We start from the raw sequence: 16,338 nt of genomic DNA on the forward strand, positions 1-16,338 counted from the left end.
CGGAAGGTCGCCGGGAGTTGACAAACAAGCAACACCAAAAAAGACTTTGAGGGTTGCTCAAAGAACTCCCGATTGCCGAACAAAATGCAAACTTCCGTGCCGTCTCTTTCGCACGCAGCACTCGTATACCCATCTCTTTCGCTGGGAATCGCGTTTCATGGGTGGTCGCTTTTGACTTGAAATTTGTCTAGCTTTACACTTATCGTCGTAATATAGTTATGGATCTGCCACACTGGCGGTTGCATAAATTAGTAACAGCCGGACGAACACTCAAGCCATCAAGTGATAAGTCGGCGAGAGAGATGGCCATACCGCTAAAGAAAGAGACAGACAGACAAACGGACAGAGAGGCAGTCAGCTAGAGATAAGTATTTTTGTTTTAATTTCTGTCCCCCCGCATTAACCTCAATGCTATTCATTCTCAAGGAAACATTAAAAACCATGTACTCCCGACTTTTATTATTCATTATTTTCGCATTCATTTCGGTGTCTCGCTGTCTCTTTGAACTGCATCCGAGAAAGAGAGGGGCATACGATAAGCGAAAGAGATGGCACGATGGTGGCGTGCCATTAATAGAGCTATCAAGTGCCGTATGCTGCTGATGACAGTGGCGGAGCTTATCAAGCTGCCAGTTTTGCAGTTTTGCAGTTTAAAACTGCATTTCTCAACACACAAATCACAAATCACTGCGCGGCATGCAATCTCTCACACAAATCATTTCATTTTTGCCCGACGAAGCCAAGTGTCATTAGCGTCACACGTCCCGATCCCAATCCCGATCTGACACATGCCCCTCCGCCCCATCCTCTAAATGCCCCATCGTGGTGCCAAGTGTTTATTAGTACGAGGCATTTATCAGCAATTATAATTATACGGCTCTCTCTCTTGGAGCTCGAGTGTGTGTACGAGTGTGCTGTGAGCCCTGACGACCTCTCATTTTCGCTGAAACCAGAATCAATGAGATACGCCGGAGATGGCAACGAAGTCCGGAGGGAACGCGCTGGGAAATCAGATCATCTATATTCCGAAAACAATGTGCTATGAAATGGTTAATATAATAATACTTCAATTCATACTTTTCGCTTTAAACTTCAAAAATATGCTCAAAGTGCAGTGGACCTATTCGTAACGACTCCACTGTATGCTAAATGCTTTTTAAATGCCCAGCCAGGCAAATTAAGCCGCTCGTGTTTTGGGCAGGCTAGCCAACAACCTCTCGACCGGCCACGCCCACTACCGGCATTATCCACGGCCCCCTTGAAGAGGCCTTGTTTTCGGTTTGTTCGTTTGGCGAACAAGCCACCGAAACACCGAAGATTACAGAGAGAGAAAATGCTATACCAAATAGTACTGCAATCTAAATGAATTTCACAGCTTAAAAAATGATTATTTAGAACATTTTTCGGATATTTGGATGTACTTCAGTATATGATTTATATTCAACTGGATATTGTGTCTGATAACACCTCGGCATACTTTAAGTGTAGTCTTCGCCCTGCGCCCACTGACCGCAATGGGCGTGGCAGCACCCCTCCCCCAATCACCGCCCGCCCCGTTTGCCTGGGCAAACATTCAATGACAAATTATGCGCCTTGTGGCTGAATGATGGGCGTGGTCGGTCGGCGGTTCTGTGCTCACCTGACCAACTCTGCCTCTCGGTTTTGTTGTGTTTTGTTTTGTTATGCCACCTACTAACTTAACTTAACTAACGAAGCACCCACCCTTCCCCTGCCAAGAAGAAGAAACCGCCCACCTGGTTGGAGCGTGTCGAGGGCGTTTTGTGAGGAAATTTTGACATTTTGTAATGAGTTCGTCCGCTGCCCTCGAAAAAAGGAAATTATCTAGCGTCAACAGGAGGAAAATTGTGCCCGAAAATGGATAGGGAAAATTGTGTAGAAAATTGTGGTAAATATAGGTATGTTTATACATATAGAGAAGTATGGAAATTGTAGGTTAGCCTGCCCTAATGATAAACGACATTAGCGAGCGTGGAAAATGAGAGGGAAACTCAAGGGGGTCGAATGAAATGGACTTCTGGGCGATGCAAATGGTCTGATAAAAGTGTTGATCACGAGGGCAAGGAACCAGAGATGATCATTGAACTGTCTGCAATTTTGAGTCATCTCCGAGGCAATTGTCTCCGGTCCGCGAAATAAAGTAAGAATCAGCACAAAGAAATGCGAAATGCGGAATTTCTGGGGCTTGTAAGCCCCATCTCCCCCTCCTCGAAAAACACACCCACTGAACGGAGGAGATGTATACACACATGTGTCTTGTGCTAAATTTAAACAACTTTTTCGCCCGGCCATATAACGCTTTCAATGGAAAAATATCTTTTGTAGCGCCAAATGGCGCCGTGGCACAAAAGTTCCATTTCGTACTTATACTTTTGTTCCTTTCATTTCTTTTCCCTGGTTTTTTTTTTTTTTTTGGCGAAACCATTCGTTTGCAGGCTCTTCAAATATTCATTGAGTTTGACTAAAAGGCCAGGGCAACCCACTGCCATTTCATTAGCTCGCCGAAGTTGGCCCAAAAACATATGGAGCAGTGACAGAGCCGGAGAAATGGGGAGCGAACCGGAGCTCCTCTTCACATTTAAATGCGCACATAATTTCTAATTTGTGCGTCTAATTTATGGGCTTCGAGTGGCAGCGAGAGACCCCAAAAACTTAGCACAACAAACTTGCCAATTTAACGGGCGCCCAACCAGAAAAAGAAAATACTCAAGTGAAATAAACGAAAAGCGAGTAGAGTAGAGTAGAGCAAACTGAAGTGAAAGCTGGCGGCGAAAAGTTTTCCTCATTTCGCACTTGTACGCCCAGAAATAAGAAATAAATAAAGCCATTTCTTCTAATATACAAAAAGCCTCGAATGAGAAAATTACTTTTTTATAAGGAGGCAACCCACAGAACAGCTCCGTTCTCCGCAGAGAAAAGGGAAAGTAACCACCCACCCAACCCACTGGGCAACCAAGGCCACACCTTGATGTTGAGGGTGGGTGGTTGGGGTGCGAGTACATTGCCAAACATTGCCTAATTTGGAATTGCCTATGAAATGTGCATTAGAATAACTAGAATCTACTACCAAAGTGTCACCCTTCGCAGAGGAGAAGGAAAAAAAGACGCCCAAAAAAGGTGTGTAATAAAAATAAATGTCTGTCGTTTGTTTATATCAAGCAGGCGGCAATTTCTTGGCTGGAAAAGTTGCGTATTACTCCTCTTTTTTTTTGGCGTTGTCTCTGAGTTTGTGCGGGAAAACCCTTTGCAAACACCTGGTGTGGTCCAGAAAAACAGAAAACAGAATACAATGAGTAGGGGTAGTGAAACACGCACATCGATTGCTCAAAGGGCAAAAAATCGAACTAAATTTTACGACATAAACATAAATTTTATGACAGCCCAGAAAGTAGTAAACGCCCGAGTCGGGAAACCGGGAAAAGGAAATCAATTTTATGCGCTCTGGCCAGAAGTAAGAACAACAAATAGCGGTGGGATGGGGGCCCATCAAAGCTTCGGGGCAGAGATCTATAAAATCTATGTGAGAACTATTAAAAAGTCGTAAAAAGGAACTATGAACGTTTGGTGGGTGAGTGTTGGCCTTTGGCGGTCGTAAAGTCGCCAATAGAGATTTATTTCTGGCTTATCGCCTGGGAAATGGCGTAAAAACAATCGCACCGAACGGCATTAATAATGCCATTACAAGTGTAATGTAATAATTGTCCTTGGTCATCACGGCACGACTCGGAGCAATTAGGTCGCTCCGACTTCCATTGCATTATGTGCCTATATCCACATATAGCACATATATTTGTATCTTTGTTTCGGGCCCTAATGTAAACGCATTTAAACGCAATTACTTTTCACCCAACGTGTGTGCGTTGGTTGTCTTTTCTCTGCTGGCCAGGCCAACAACACGTACCAAAGCCATTTCAGTGGCCTCAGCTCTTCGGCTGATGATGATGATTGCCGGCGTGGCTTCGAGTGTCGTCATAAAGATCTTTTATCAAAACGTTAATGGATTGACTCATACAAAAAACTATCTATCCCTTTCTGCACGGTAAAAACTGATGTGGCGGGAAAACTGTCAGAGAAATAATGCCTTAGTTCCTAGTTACATTTTAGTGGCCATTCATTTGAATTTCTCGCAGTGTAATCTTGCGTGCACTTCTGTGTGCATAGGGCTTACACGTGTCCATTGGCCGAGTTTTTGGGACAATTGCAGCGGCCTCGGGTCTTCGGCTCGTATAATATGTAATGTAAAGTTAATGAAATGCTTCACGATTCCCCGCCACGTCCCCCGCTTTTCTTCATTGAAACTGTTATTAATTATAGGCGCACCCTAATTTGCTGCTAGTGCCGGGTATCATTTCGAGTCCCCAAAGTCGTCAGAATGTGCTGAAAGCCTATATTAATTGCATTTTAATGAAACACAATAAGGAAACTTTGCGGCCTTGGGGCAGAACCCTTTTTTTTTTGTATTCTAGGGAATCTAGATCTATAATACGATCCTAACGGCCCGATACGAGCCTAGTTGTTAATGATATGGTAAATGCCCGACTCCTTGGAGAATTTTGCTGTGGCAATGGAAGTGGTATTGAAAAGATTAACCGGCCTACGAAATGGCACTATGTCTATACCTGGTTGGTTGGCTTTTATTGGTCGGACTACCACAAATGAAATTAAATATTCGCAGCGGTGCAAAAAATGCATTAAAACAAATGCGAAAAAAATGTGGAGCTCTGCGGTTGGCGCATTTGTTGTTTTCATTGCATTATCAGGCGCCGTGACAAGAAAAAATACACGAAAAAAGGCAGCAAATAAATAAAACATGCATGAGCAGAGGCTTATATAGCACATCTGTCTCTCTGTGTGTGTAGGTGCATTGTTGCTGATAAAAAATTCATTAATTCATATACAAAATGCAATTAAGCGCAGTGGCTGCCACAATAAAAGCACGAAATCAGTGATGACCAACTAAAAAAATGGAGAGCGCCATTCGAAGAGCTGTCGATTGGTGAAATACCCTCATTAGATCGATTGGTTTTATACGAACTTATTTCCTTATAATATAGTAAGATAGATTAGAAAATTAGTTTGAAAGTCAGCTATCTGAAAAAAGTAACATATGTTTCAAATATAACTTACTCTGAGCATGCAACATGCAAATGCTTTATGGCATTCCAGGGTATCAAAGAGAAAAGTGCTGCATAAATAAAATAGTAGGCGGCGTGTGGGAGTGGCGGTGGATAACAGCAAACGCAGCAGTTAAATTAACAAATTGCATGCATATTTTAATAAAATAAATATTTTAATAAGATTAAACTATAATGCAGCCAAATGTCAAAGTAGCGCGTTGCAACTTCCCCAGCGGATAACAGAGAAAGAAATTTGAATAAAAAACTGATTGCTCTGTTTTTTTTTGGTTTTTTGCATGCTGTTGTTTAATTTATGCGGTTTTCAATTACCCTTTTGATATGAATTAATGACCGCATACAATGCATAATCCTGGGGCAGCTATCGCGCACTCCGCTCTCTGCTCACATAATTTAATTAAACATTTTGTGGCAGGTGGGTGGTTGTGGGTGTGGGTGCTATAGGTGGGCTATCATGTTGCACTTGTCTCTATCCGCAAGATCCGCACCCATTCAACTCGCCTTTCGTTTGCCAATAGCTTTGTGTTGCATGTTGCTGCTGCAACATTCCTGCAACAACTGCAGCCACGGCAACAACAACTGCGCCACGAGCAACAACATTCTTTTGTTGCTCGCTGGGGCAGCAAAATTTCATGCCTGTGTAAACTATTTGTCGACAATTTTGTCTGCTACAAAAGTCCGCATGCCACAAGACCAGACCGTGGTCTATACGCCAAGACTCCCAGCCATCGGAATCGAGAGGAAAATCGGCGACCATGGAGCGATGTGGCCAAGACTAAAGCGTTGAAGCGCACGCCGCCGGCACGAACACGCTCAGCCTTTTGGCCCTGGCCAATTGCCGCTCTAATGACTCCGCTCCTGAGTGCCCAAGTGGCCAAGTGCTGCCTGCCGAGCTCAATTCCCTGCCAATCAAGTGCAACTTTCCAGGCGCATGCAAAGTACATAAACAATGATGCAAATCAATGGCTGCACTCAGAAAAAAGTATTATACAATACCTATAAGAAGGCATAAGCAAATGCCTAATGAATTTGGCTAGTATACCATATTATATTCGGTTTTCTCTCAATGTAGTACTATCAGTCTAGAGGCAGGGATTCGGCGGAGGTTACCCTTCTTATCGCCAATGAAAAGTTTGGCGCGTTTAAAGTAAGTTTACGTGTAGCACGGCAAAGTGCATTGATAAGAAGTGCACCCCGATGCCGCCCCACCACCCCCCACCCGTGGATCTTAGCCTTTTGCTGATTAGTCGATCAATGTTCGGTCTGAACGGAATCAAGCTTTTAAATATGCAAAAAGCAGAGGTGGAAACAGCATATACATGCGGCGGCATTAAGAGCTCTTAAGAGCAGCGGGCTCGAACCAGTTTTGGACCCTCATCCTACCGCTGCCCCCCCAATCCCCCGCCCATGCCCTTTCCCTTTTCTCTTGGCCAACTCCCCGAACTCCTTGGCCAGCGCCATTATGGCTCATTATCGCCCCGAGCAACACAACATCTTACATTATGCTGATGAGTTTTTTGGCCATTCTAATAGGAAAAGGCCTGGGCTAATTTATAAATATCTGGACGGCGAAATAAAATATGAAAAGCTGAAAAAAAATACGGAAAAAAAGGAAAGCACCACCGCCTCTTCGGTGGTTTGTTCATTAAACGACTGCCACGCCCACCAATGGGGCTGTTCATTAATTGTTGACAATGATTACCTGGCCAACACAGAAGAAGCTGAAAAGGAGACGAAGACGAAACGAATCGAATCGAATCGCATTGAAATGAAACTAAGGCAAAAACCCTCGAGTCTCGAGGCGAATGCAATTTCAATTTTCAACGACAGGTGATAAATAAATCGAAACGCATCGAATTGAAAGCAGCAGCAGCAGCAGCGGTGGCATCGGCAATCGATTCGTTGCGTTGCGAATGAAATTGCGCCATATTTGGGCGTTATTTGTGGCCGAGCGGTGCTCCGGCTTTCCAGAATCTCCAGGTGGAAAAGGGTGGGGTGGAGTGGACACCAGGACAGACTGGGCAGTAAAGCAGCCCAAACGGGGCAGCACACCACACCACTCCACTCTACACTCTACTCCAATCCACAGAGTAGACTCCTCCCGTAGCTCCGCCGACTCCAAGTCAAAGTCCAATTCGAGACTGAGGCGTTGGCAATGAGCGTCGAAGGCATTTAATTGCCACCGCGGCATTTTGACGTCTACGCATCAGGGAGAAGGGATGCACAGAGAGAAAATCACTAGCAACTCTTGAGCAAAATGCTAAAAATAAAGAAACAGAGTGAAATATAACTAACATGTTATTTAATATAAGTATTTGATATTTCGAAGGGTCTTCTATTGATACTTAGCATCACCAAATATTTGTTATATAGTTTCTTTCTCTCTCTGATCGGACAACAAAAGAGACGGAAACAGAGCAAGAGACAGGGACGGAGACAGAGGAGACCCAAGAAGACAGAGGTGTTTTGTCGCCAGTCCGCCAATGCTACCTCCAATTGAGTGCGAATTGGCATTTCATTTGGCGCATTTGGCATTTTCGGGGCGCGTTGATCATTTAGCCGTGTTTAGTGTCCGTCGCTGTTGCGCTTTTTAATTTCGTTTTCTGATCAGCGGGAAAAAACCTAAGGAAAAAACACAAAAAACGAAAGAAACAGAGCCACAACAACAACACAAATGATTTAAGATGTTCGACTGTCAGTGGTGACAACATTGACAGTAAAATTATTTCTACGCGCTGCAGAAGGTTAATTATCGTTGATTTATTTACAACAAACTAAAAAAAAATAAAACTAAAAACAAACTCCAGCTGGGCCATAAAAATAAAATTTAGATCCGGCTTACGTTACAGCAAACGGAAATAGGGAAGAATTCGATGGGATATTTAGGGATTTTTTTAGGGATTAATTTGTTTTGGGACACAAATTAAATCGAACTGACTGCAAATGCTTATGGCCTTAAAATTGCCATAAAATGTCACAAAAAATCACTTGAAAGAAATTAAAAAAGAATTAATAATTTATTGAAATAAAATGCGTGCAAATAAAATGCGGCAAAAAAGATAAAACACGGCTAAATTAAGAGCAAAAAAAAAAATGAAAAAAGTTTACCATGACAGCCATAAATAATTAACAATACAAAAAGAGATGAAGCAGCAGAAGAGTATTCTGCGTTAATTTGCATTTTTGTTTTGTGATAACAAAAGCGTAAAAATAAGCGAAAAAGTTCAACAATTTCAGCAGGAACAAACATGGCAAACCGCAGGCAAAATTAAAACACGAGCACAATGTAAAAATATTAAATTAACATTAACAGGGAAATGAAAGCGGTTAGCGTGGGTGAGATATGCCCATATATGTATGTATGTATGTAACTGTGTGTGTGTGCGCTTGTCAAAGTGAATTTAAAATAATTATTGTACACTATGCGCCGCAATGCGTATTAAATTAAATGCTGCACAATAATAAAATTAATCAAGCACCAAACCAAAAAAATTATACTATATACACATGCGTGTAGAATGAAACGCGGCAGGAAAACCAAAAATTGCAGCAAGGTGGCAAACAAAAGCCAAACGAAAACCTGCACAAAAACTTTATTGTTCAATGGCAGCAACAATAAAACGCACGTAATTAAGCGTTTTAATGCTTCATCTATGGATAAGGGGGTGTGAGGGGGTGAAAAAACATAAAACAGGAAAACATATCTGAGTTTTTAATACCCCACATAAAAATGGTTTACCTGCTTTGAATGTGTACTGATTTGGTTTGCATTCAAAGACAAACAAAATGATTTAATAGTACACTTTTTTTCAAAACATCCACAAATTAGCTGAGCTGGTTAATCACAAACTGCAATTTATTGATAATTATTGTAATGCATGCGGACAGCTTTAATTGAAATTAATTTACCTTCCCACTCTCTTCTCGTTGCAGATGGTAAGTTCTTATCATCACTCAATCCTTCAGAACTAACATATGATGGTAAGTCGCATTCCACATTAAGTCATTTAACACTTCTATATCAGTACCTATAGAGTAGATTGCTAGTCGTAAGCTTAAGATACATAGTCAGTTGTAGATCTGAAGCGAAACACGTGCTGCCCTTCGGTTCGCACATCAATCAAAATTTGGCCGATGGCCAAGGGCATCGATATAGATCGGTTCCTTAGTTCCTTAGTGCCTCAGTTCCTTAGTTCCTGGGTCTCTTGGGCTTGATGGGCTCTTTGATGTCTGTCACTAATCCTGTTCGCGATCACGTTCCTGCCCGGTCCACGCCCACTTTGCTCACGGCTGCGGCTTCCTGTTTCTGCGATCTTTTAAAATGAGAAATTTCTTTTTAATTTAGACTTAAACAGACTGCGCACCGGACAGCTGATAAAAAATCATTATAAAGTTAAATTTTAATTAAAAACTACAATCGATTAAGGGGGCGAGGGCGAGCTCGAGGGTTGCGGTTGGGGACGAAATACTGTCTGCGGCTCATAAATTGAACATCGGCGGTCTCCTCAGCTTTCAACGTGCATGGGGGCCACGCCCACTGAAGGAAAAAATAAAAGAACACAAACTGAAAAGTTAAAAAATACAACAACCGACAGATGATGATGATGAACTTGTGCCAATTTTTGCGCTGCGAAAATCAGTGGCAGTTTTGATGATGTCCGATGTCTGATGTCCGAGGGCCGATAGTCGCGGCATTATGGCATTATATAAGCGCATTTCGCTTTCATTAATGAACATGAGGCAAAAACGAATGGTCGAGCGACCGGCACGTGAATTGAAATTTGATTTATGATCGGCGAGCGGCCCTCCATGTGGGGCTTTTCTTTCTGTACTCTGTGCACTCTTGTTTTTTTTTTTATGTTTCTTCTTCGCTGGCTAAGCAGCCTCCTCTGGGTCGTAAAATCCCAGCCCAGGATGCAGTTTTCCCCTCTTTATGATGCGTTAAATTGAGGAATGGCGTGCCAGAGCATTTAAATCGTTAAAAGGCAAGTGTAGGGCCGGTCAAATGTAACTCACATTCGATTGTTTTTCCTGCACTCGAAAAAATGCACTGTATCTTTCAGAGAGTACCATCAAAATTGAATCAATAAAGCAAAATATGATAATATCTTAACCTATAATACATATATATAAAAAGAATTGTCATTTAATATTTTTCAATACTTGATTTATTAGAATTAATGGTTCCTTTAAACAAGTTATCCTGGTTTCATGACCATATCCGAGATATCCATGTTCCAAATATCGTGCTCGAAAGAAAACCACATCGATGTCCGATTTCTGCATCACCTCTTCGCCTGTGCGAACCAGTGTTCGAAAGACCCACTAACCTACAAAACAGGGCTTTTATTTTAGGCTGGCCAAAAGGAGAGCAGCCGAGCAATATGCCAAAAGTGTAATTTGTATTATTTCCTTGGGCGGTGGCGGTGCGGGGGGCGTGCCCCCGAGGGCGGGGGCGGTGGCGGATGGCAGACAGCCGTGGGCCATGGCCAAGAGCTGAAAGAGACAGCGAGAGCATGGGACAGAGACAGCGAGCGGGCGTTTAAGCACAACTTTAAATAATCGTCTGTCAGAACTGTCAAACAAGCCGGCAAGCGCTAGAATTAATGGCACACAGTCAGTGCGAGGGAGAGGGGCCGGTCGCCTTAGAGGGAGACAGCTGCAATTTGTTTAACCCTGCGCAGGCGCAAAGCGTCCGTTGAACCTGCAATCCGGGCATATTCGTACCCCCGGTGTATGGCTGTGTATGTGGAGCACAAGTTGAATTATTGTTTCTGCACTTTTTTTTCGCTTTTAGCGCAGTCGCAGCGAGTTAAAAACAATGCCATTGCCATGGCGGTACTTTATCAAATGCCCCGTCTCTTTCCCTTTGTGCGAGCCCGTCTCATTCCCGCTCCCACTCCATAGGTATAGCCCTCTCTTTCGGCATGTGTTTGTGTGTAAAATTAATGTTGTTGCGCCGCAGCGGGCGAACTTTCAACTGTTGCTGCTGCTGCTGTTGGCTCAAGATGAAAAATTATTGCTTTTAATTTATTGCATAAACAAAGGCTACACCATCGGAATAAAAATGTCTGGCTGTGTGTGTGTGTGTGTAAGTCTGCGCGAGTGTAACGGTTCTCAAGGTCATGGGCGAAAGAGACAGCAACTGGGGGCTTTCCCCGGCTTCGCTGCCAACTGTCAAAAATGATTTAGTAGTTCAAAGCCGCGTTTTGCGTCTGCTGCAAAAGTGCGAAAATATATGTGAGGGCAGCGGACGTCCGACAGCAGCTGTCAAATGCAAATACAACGCAGCAGCAACATCGCAGCACGGCGGCAACAGCAGCAACATCGCACGTTTTGACAACAAATTTTGACAGTTTAGCAAAGGTCATGCGGAAAGTAAAAGTTGACAGGCCCAGAGGTGTGTGTGTATGTCGGTGTGTGTTTGAGTTGATGGTGTGGTCAGAAAAAATAAAGGGGTGTGTGTGTATTTGATAGATTGACATCATCATTCGGCCTTTCATTCACTTGTCAGGAGCACAGTTAGCGAAGCTCTGAAACATTAGTTTTTTATAGTTCATTGAGCCAGCAGAAAAGCGAGAGCGGATCATTGACAGCCAGCCACAATAAACTGACAAATCAAAATCAAAAACAAACCAAATTAGCTAGTCATAAAAGCGTCTGAAGTGAGCGAATAGCCATCGAAATGGCAACTGTTGATAGATCATTTGGAATAAAACACAAAATACGACGCAGACGCGTCGTGATTTATGGCATTTGATAAATGAGAATTTAATAAATTTCTAGCTTATTTGGATTTTTTAATTTTTATGATTTTTTTTTTTCAATTTTAGTGCGGACGGCAATTAAAACGTGTGTGTTTGAGCCGGCAGACAAATGGTGGCGCTCGTTTCGATAGATTAACGGGGTTTAATGTTGTTTGATGGGGTCTCAGTTTTCTGTAGCGCCTGGGACTCGAATTTCTTTATTTTTGATTTTATTTGCTGTGCCATCAATTAGCCATAATAGCTCCGACTTGGGGTTTAAGCTTTAAATCAATATAATGAAAAATATATTCTAAATTGGCTGTCAAACAATGAGGTTTGCCTATTTCGAAGCATAAGCATTATTTTCTCTGTGTACAACTCACTTGGACCATTACTTTCCCCCAATTGAATACCCAAACCGTTTAAGTCACTTTCTTTGATGCTCTGGCTCATCATAATTCCTCGACAGTCACCGAAAGTTCTTTAGCCAGACGCAACCCACATAAATCCAGAGGTCCCTCCCAACTTTGTTGTCCTCGTGAATTATGCATGCAACAAATTGTATAAAAATTTCTGCAACTTTACGTTGTTACGTGCAGAAATTTGGAAATCAAGCGAAGCGAACCCCAGAAATTTGAGGAGCACTTGTCGAGGGTTAATACATACCATACGTAGCAGAGGCCAAGACCGAAAAGGACCAAAGGACTTGCAGGACTCTAGTCCCTGGTCGCTGGTTTTTCCGGCTTAGCCCAAGTCAACCCCCAGAGGATATGCTCGAATATTTATTTTTGTTCCTCTCCGCTCGGCGTTTACAAAGTGATTACTTCTGTTTAAAAATTGATGGCTCGATGTTGGACACGTTTTCAATTTCCAGCCAAATGGCGCGTGCTGCTGCCCCCGAAAAACCAACAAACTTACAGGTGCCGGATACATTTCCCATCGACTATGAGAAGGAAACTCGGATCAAAATTGTCAAAAGAAATTCCTTAAATGACTTTGTCAAGTCGTTAAAAGCGAACACAGTTTGGTGTCGCTCTTTATTTTTGTATTTTGTGTCTCGTTTGGCTTTAATCACCGATTGCTGTCATGTCCGAGCTGAATGGCAATTAAATGGTCTACGACTCGTTAAATCATTCATGATTAACTCACTTCAGCTCCCTGTCCTTGAAGATTTAGTGCCGTTGAGAATCGTTAAAGATATGCCTCACATTTCGGATCGGAATCCGCATCGAAATCCAAAACCAAATCGAAAACTGAAAAGCAGACGAACTGCTGTCGCATAATCGATGAACTTTGATTGGCACTCATAAAACCCATCAACCGGTTGTGTTTTTCTCCAAATGGTAATAGCATAATAGCATATTATAAATTGCCGCCAGCCAAAAAGGTAACTTGGCACAAAAGTCGGTTGGCTTCGCTGGGCCCAAATGGCTTTTTAATTTGGTCAACGAAAACGGGTTGGAAAATGTTTGCCGAAGCGTTGTTTGTTTTTTGTGTCTGCGGGTTTGACATTTAATGGCCTTTTGCCTTCTGGGGGAATGTGTGGAATGTTTCATTTGCATATGCAGCCTGCGCCCTGAAATATGCAGTGGTTTTTGTTTTACCAGCATAGCTTGAAGGTGTGTTCTGCTGGGAATTCCGTGCACACAAAAACACTGGGAATTTTCACCCGTGTAATGTTGGTAACCAATTTTAAATTTGAAAGTAGGAGAGTATGAGTACCATTTTACTGCATTTTTAAAGCACTTTTGTATAAAATGTAATAGGAAACAGCACAGGGCAGAGCGTTTCTTTCTCTGCATTAATTCCCTATTTAATTTATTTTTGCCTCCGTATTGCAAGGGAAAAGTTTGATTAAACTTCTTGCCAATAGCAAGCTCAGCTCGTATGTATATAGAGCGTTCATACATATGCACGTATATATGGCGTGCTATATGTCTGACCAACTTTCATATAAGTAACATAGATAGCGCGCCCACAGCATAATCGAAGGGGGAAATGCGGAGCTGAGAAGTTGGAGTAGCAGAAGGATATCCATTTGCCAAAATAGCAAAACTTGCATAAAAACTTTTGCGCAACAACTTGGACTTTTCCATCAAACAAAAGCAAAAGGAAAAATAAGAGGGAAATGAAACAAACTTTTAATGCAACCCACCCAAAAACTCCCGCTCTGCCCACACACAAACGAAAACAACAGCAAAAACAAGCCGAAGATAGACAAACTTGCAGTACGCCTCCTCGTCCTTGTTGCCGCCCATTTGCACAGCTGTCAGTCAGTGGAAAATATTTCCCAGCCCGGGCGAGAGAGAGACGGGTGCTCGAGAGCGAAAGAGAAGGATTGAAAGCTGGCAAGGCAGAGCCAACATGGCGAACAAAAGTTTTGCTCGCTGCGGCAAAAAGCGGAAATGCATTCAAAATCTAATATGGCAGCCATGGTCATGAGCAGCAGCAACAACAACAGCGGCGACTGGGAACGTAGCCCCACCACCACCCACAATTCACCCACAATCCACCCACCACCCCCTACCACTTTCCACTGCAAAGTAGCAGCTAAACAAAAAGGCTAAAGAGTGCCAAAGAAGAAAATGCAATTTTCTGAAAAACCCATTAAATGTTTGCCATCAAAAAAAAAACTTATATATATATAGGGTGGGGGGAGGGGAGTAAAGAAAAGCCAGAAGAAGATGGGGCCAGCAGGCGAAATAAGAGATGGAGTAGAACCAACTGCAAATAAAGCAAACGACGAGCGCCAGAAGATGGCGGCGTTTGCCAGTGATAGACTGTGCGACTATGTGCATATAGCCGCTATATTGTACATGTCCAAAAACTACAGGCGTCCCTCGCTACGAAAGAACTACAGTCCAGCATCATTGCCAAACACCCTAACAGGTGTCAGTTGAGCACTTTAAATATTAAAATATTAAAATATATCTTTTTTAATAATCTCCAAAGCAATTTTATACCCAAAAAACTATCAAATGTTTAGCTAATTCTAGCTCAAAAAATACTCAATAAATAAATAATTTAAAGAAACAGTTTAATGTCAGCTTAAAGTATTCAAGTTAGACAGCTTTGCCTGTAACTTCCACTCCCCAGTATGACTTGCAATTTATACGTTTTCTTCTCCAACTTTTTGTGGCTCCTATAAAGCCATTAGCAGCACTTTAAATTGCCTCGAAATTTGCGCTCTAAGCTTTAAGCCCGATTCTCAAAAGGCTGAGAGTTCGAAGGCTCACATGTCAGAGGCACCAAAGGCACAATGTGCTGATAGAGCCATTTACGCCGTCAGCACATAATGATGGAGTGGGAGGGGCTGGTGGAAATGGATGGGAAATGGAAAAGCCGTCGAGAAGGGGGGAGGGTGTGTGAGGTGGGCGGTAAGGGGATCTAGATGGAAGTCTGAAGGAGCAGCTGCAGCGGCTGCGCTTTTCTGACGGATTTCCCCGGCACATAGAAAACACACAGCATACAACGGTTGCCTTGGGCTTAGACAGACGAATACGTCCATGGAATAGATGCAGACGTGGCCAGGAGCCAGCCAGGAGCCAAGGATATCAGCTAGCAGCAGCTGTGTCCTGTGGCCCCATTGTGTGTGTGTGCGGCAAGGATATATGCCTGACGATGAAATTTAATGGGGTGCTTTGATGCGATTGGTTTTCATATAACGCAGGCGCTTAAAATCATCGAATCATTCAAAAGAAAACTGAGCTGACTGCTCCAGCTCTCGCACACTCACACACATGAGAGCAAAGCTTTTCCCAACACACACACACTTGTGCACTTGTAGAAAACGCAACGCTTGTGTATAAGAATTTTTTCTGCTGAGTGGAAATAAAAGAAATGTAGAAAAATACTAGAAAAAAGCCAGGAGCAAAAAAAAGGGAAAAAGAAAAAATATAAAATCTATGTGTGTGTGCCGGAGCATTTTCCTTGGCTCCACTCGGGCTTTATATAAAGAACGAAATGACGACGACAGCTTGGGAGGAAAATGTAGGGAGAGCAAAATGAATGGAAAGGCAGTCGGAGTTGGTCGGAGTTTTCGCCAATACGCACACAGACAGCTGCCACACAAACGTATACAGCTAGCTTTTGGGATGAAAAAAGCTTTTCTTTATTCTAGTTTTTTCCGCTTATTTATCCCTTCAGCTGCTATTTCTGGCCTTCCTTTGTCACAGCCATAAATTAGATATATACCGGGGTTATATTAGGTCTGGGTGTTGCTATTTTACATGTGAATTGGGTATAAAATTAAATTAAGTTGGGCGCCATATTTGTCCTCAAGTTGGCCATAAGTCCGCAAGGTATTCAACAAGTTCTCAGTGCATAAATTGAGGAAAACAATGCCAAACTGATACATTAACACTTTAAGCCACCGAAAACAGCCGCGGAGAAATGTCTGGGGAAAATGCAAAACCCCCGAAAACTCGTGGCAGCCCCAT

At 42.7% G+C, this 16,338-nt stretch overlaps 1 protein-coding gene across 2 annotated transcripts in view; it reads left to right on the forward strand.

Annotated features, from left to right (window-relative positions):
• The window catches only part of LOC117142581 (homeobox protein homothorax), a 102,461-nt gene that overhangs the window by 55,900 nt on the left and 30,223 nt on the right, over window positions 1-16,338 (forward strand). The window contains exon 8 of one of the 2 annotated variants that reach the window (XM_033306651.1): window positions 9,087-9,134. In XM_033306651.1, the coding sequence (XP_033162542.1) occupies window positions 9,087-9,134 (48 nt within the window). The remainder of the gene's footprint in view (window positions 1-9,086; window positions 9,135-16,338) is intronic. The other variant, XM_033306652.1, reaches the window with a different exon arrangement.

Source organism: Drosophila mauritiana, chromosome 3R (genome assembly GCF_004382145.1).
Source record: "Drosophila mauritiana strain mau12 chromosome 3R, ASM438214v1, whole genome shotgun sequence".
NCBI classification, from domain to species: Eukaryota; Metazoa; Arthropoda; class Insecta; order Diptera; family Drosophilidae; genus Drosophila; species Drosophila mauritiana.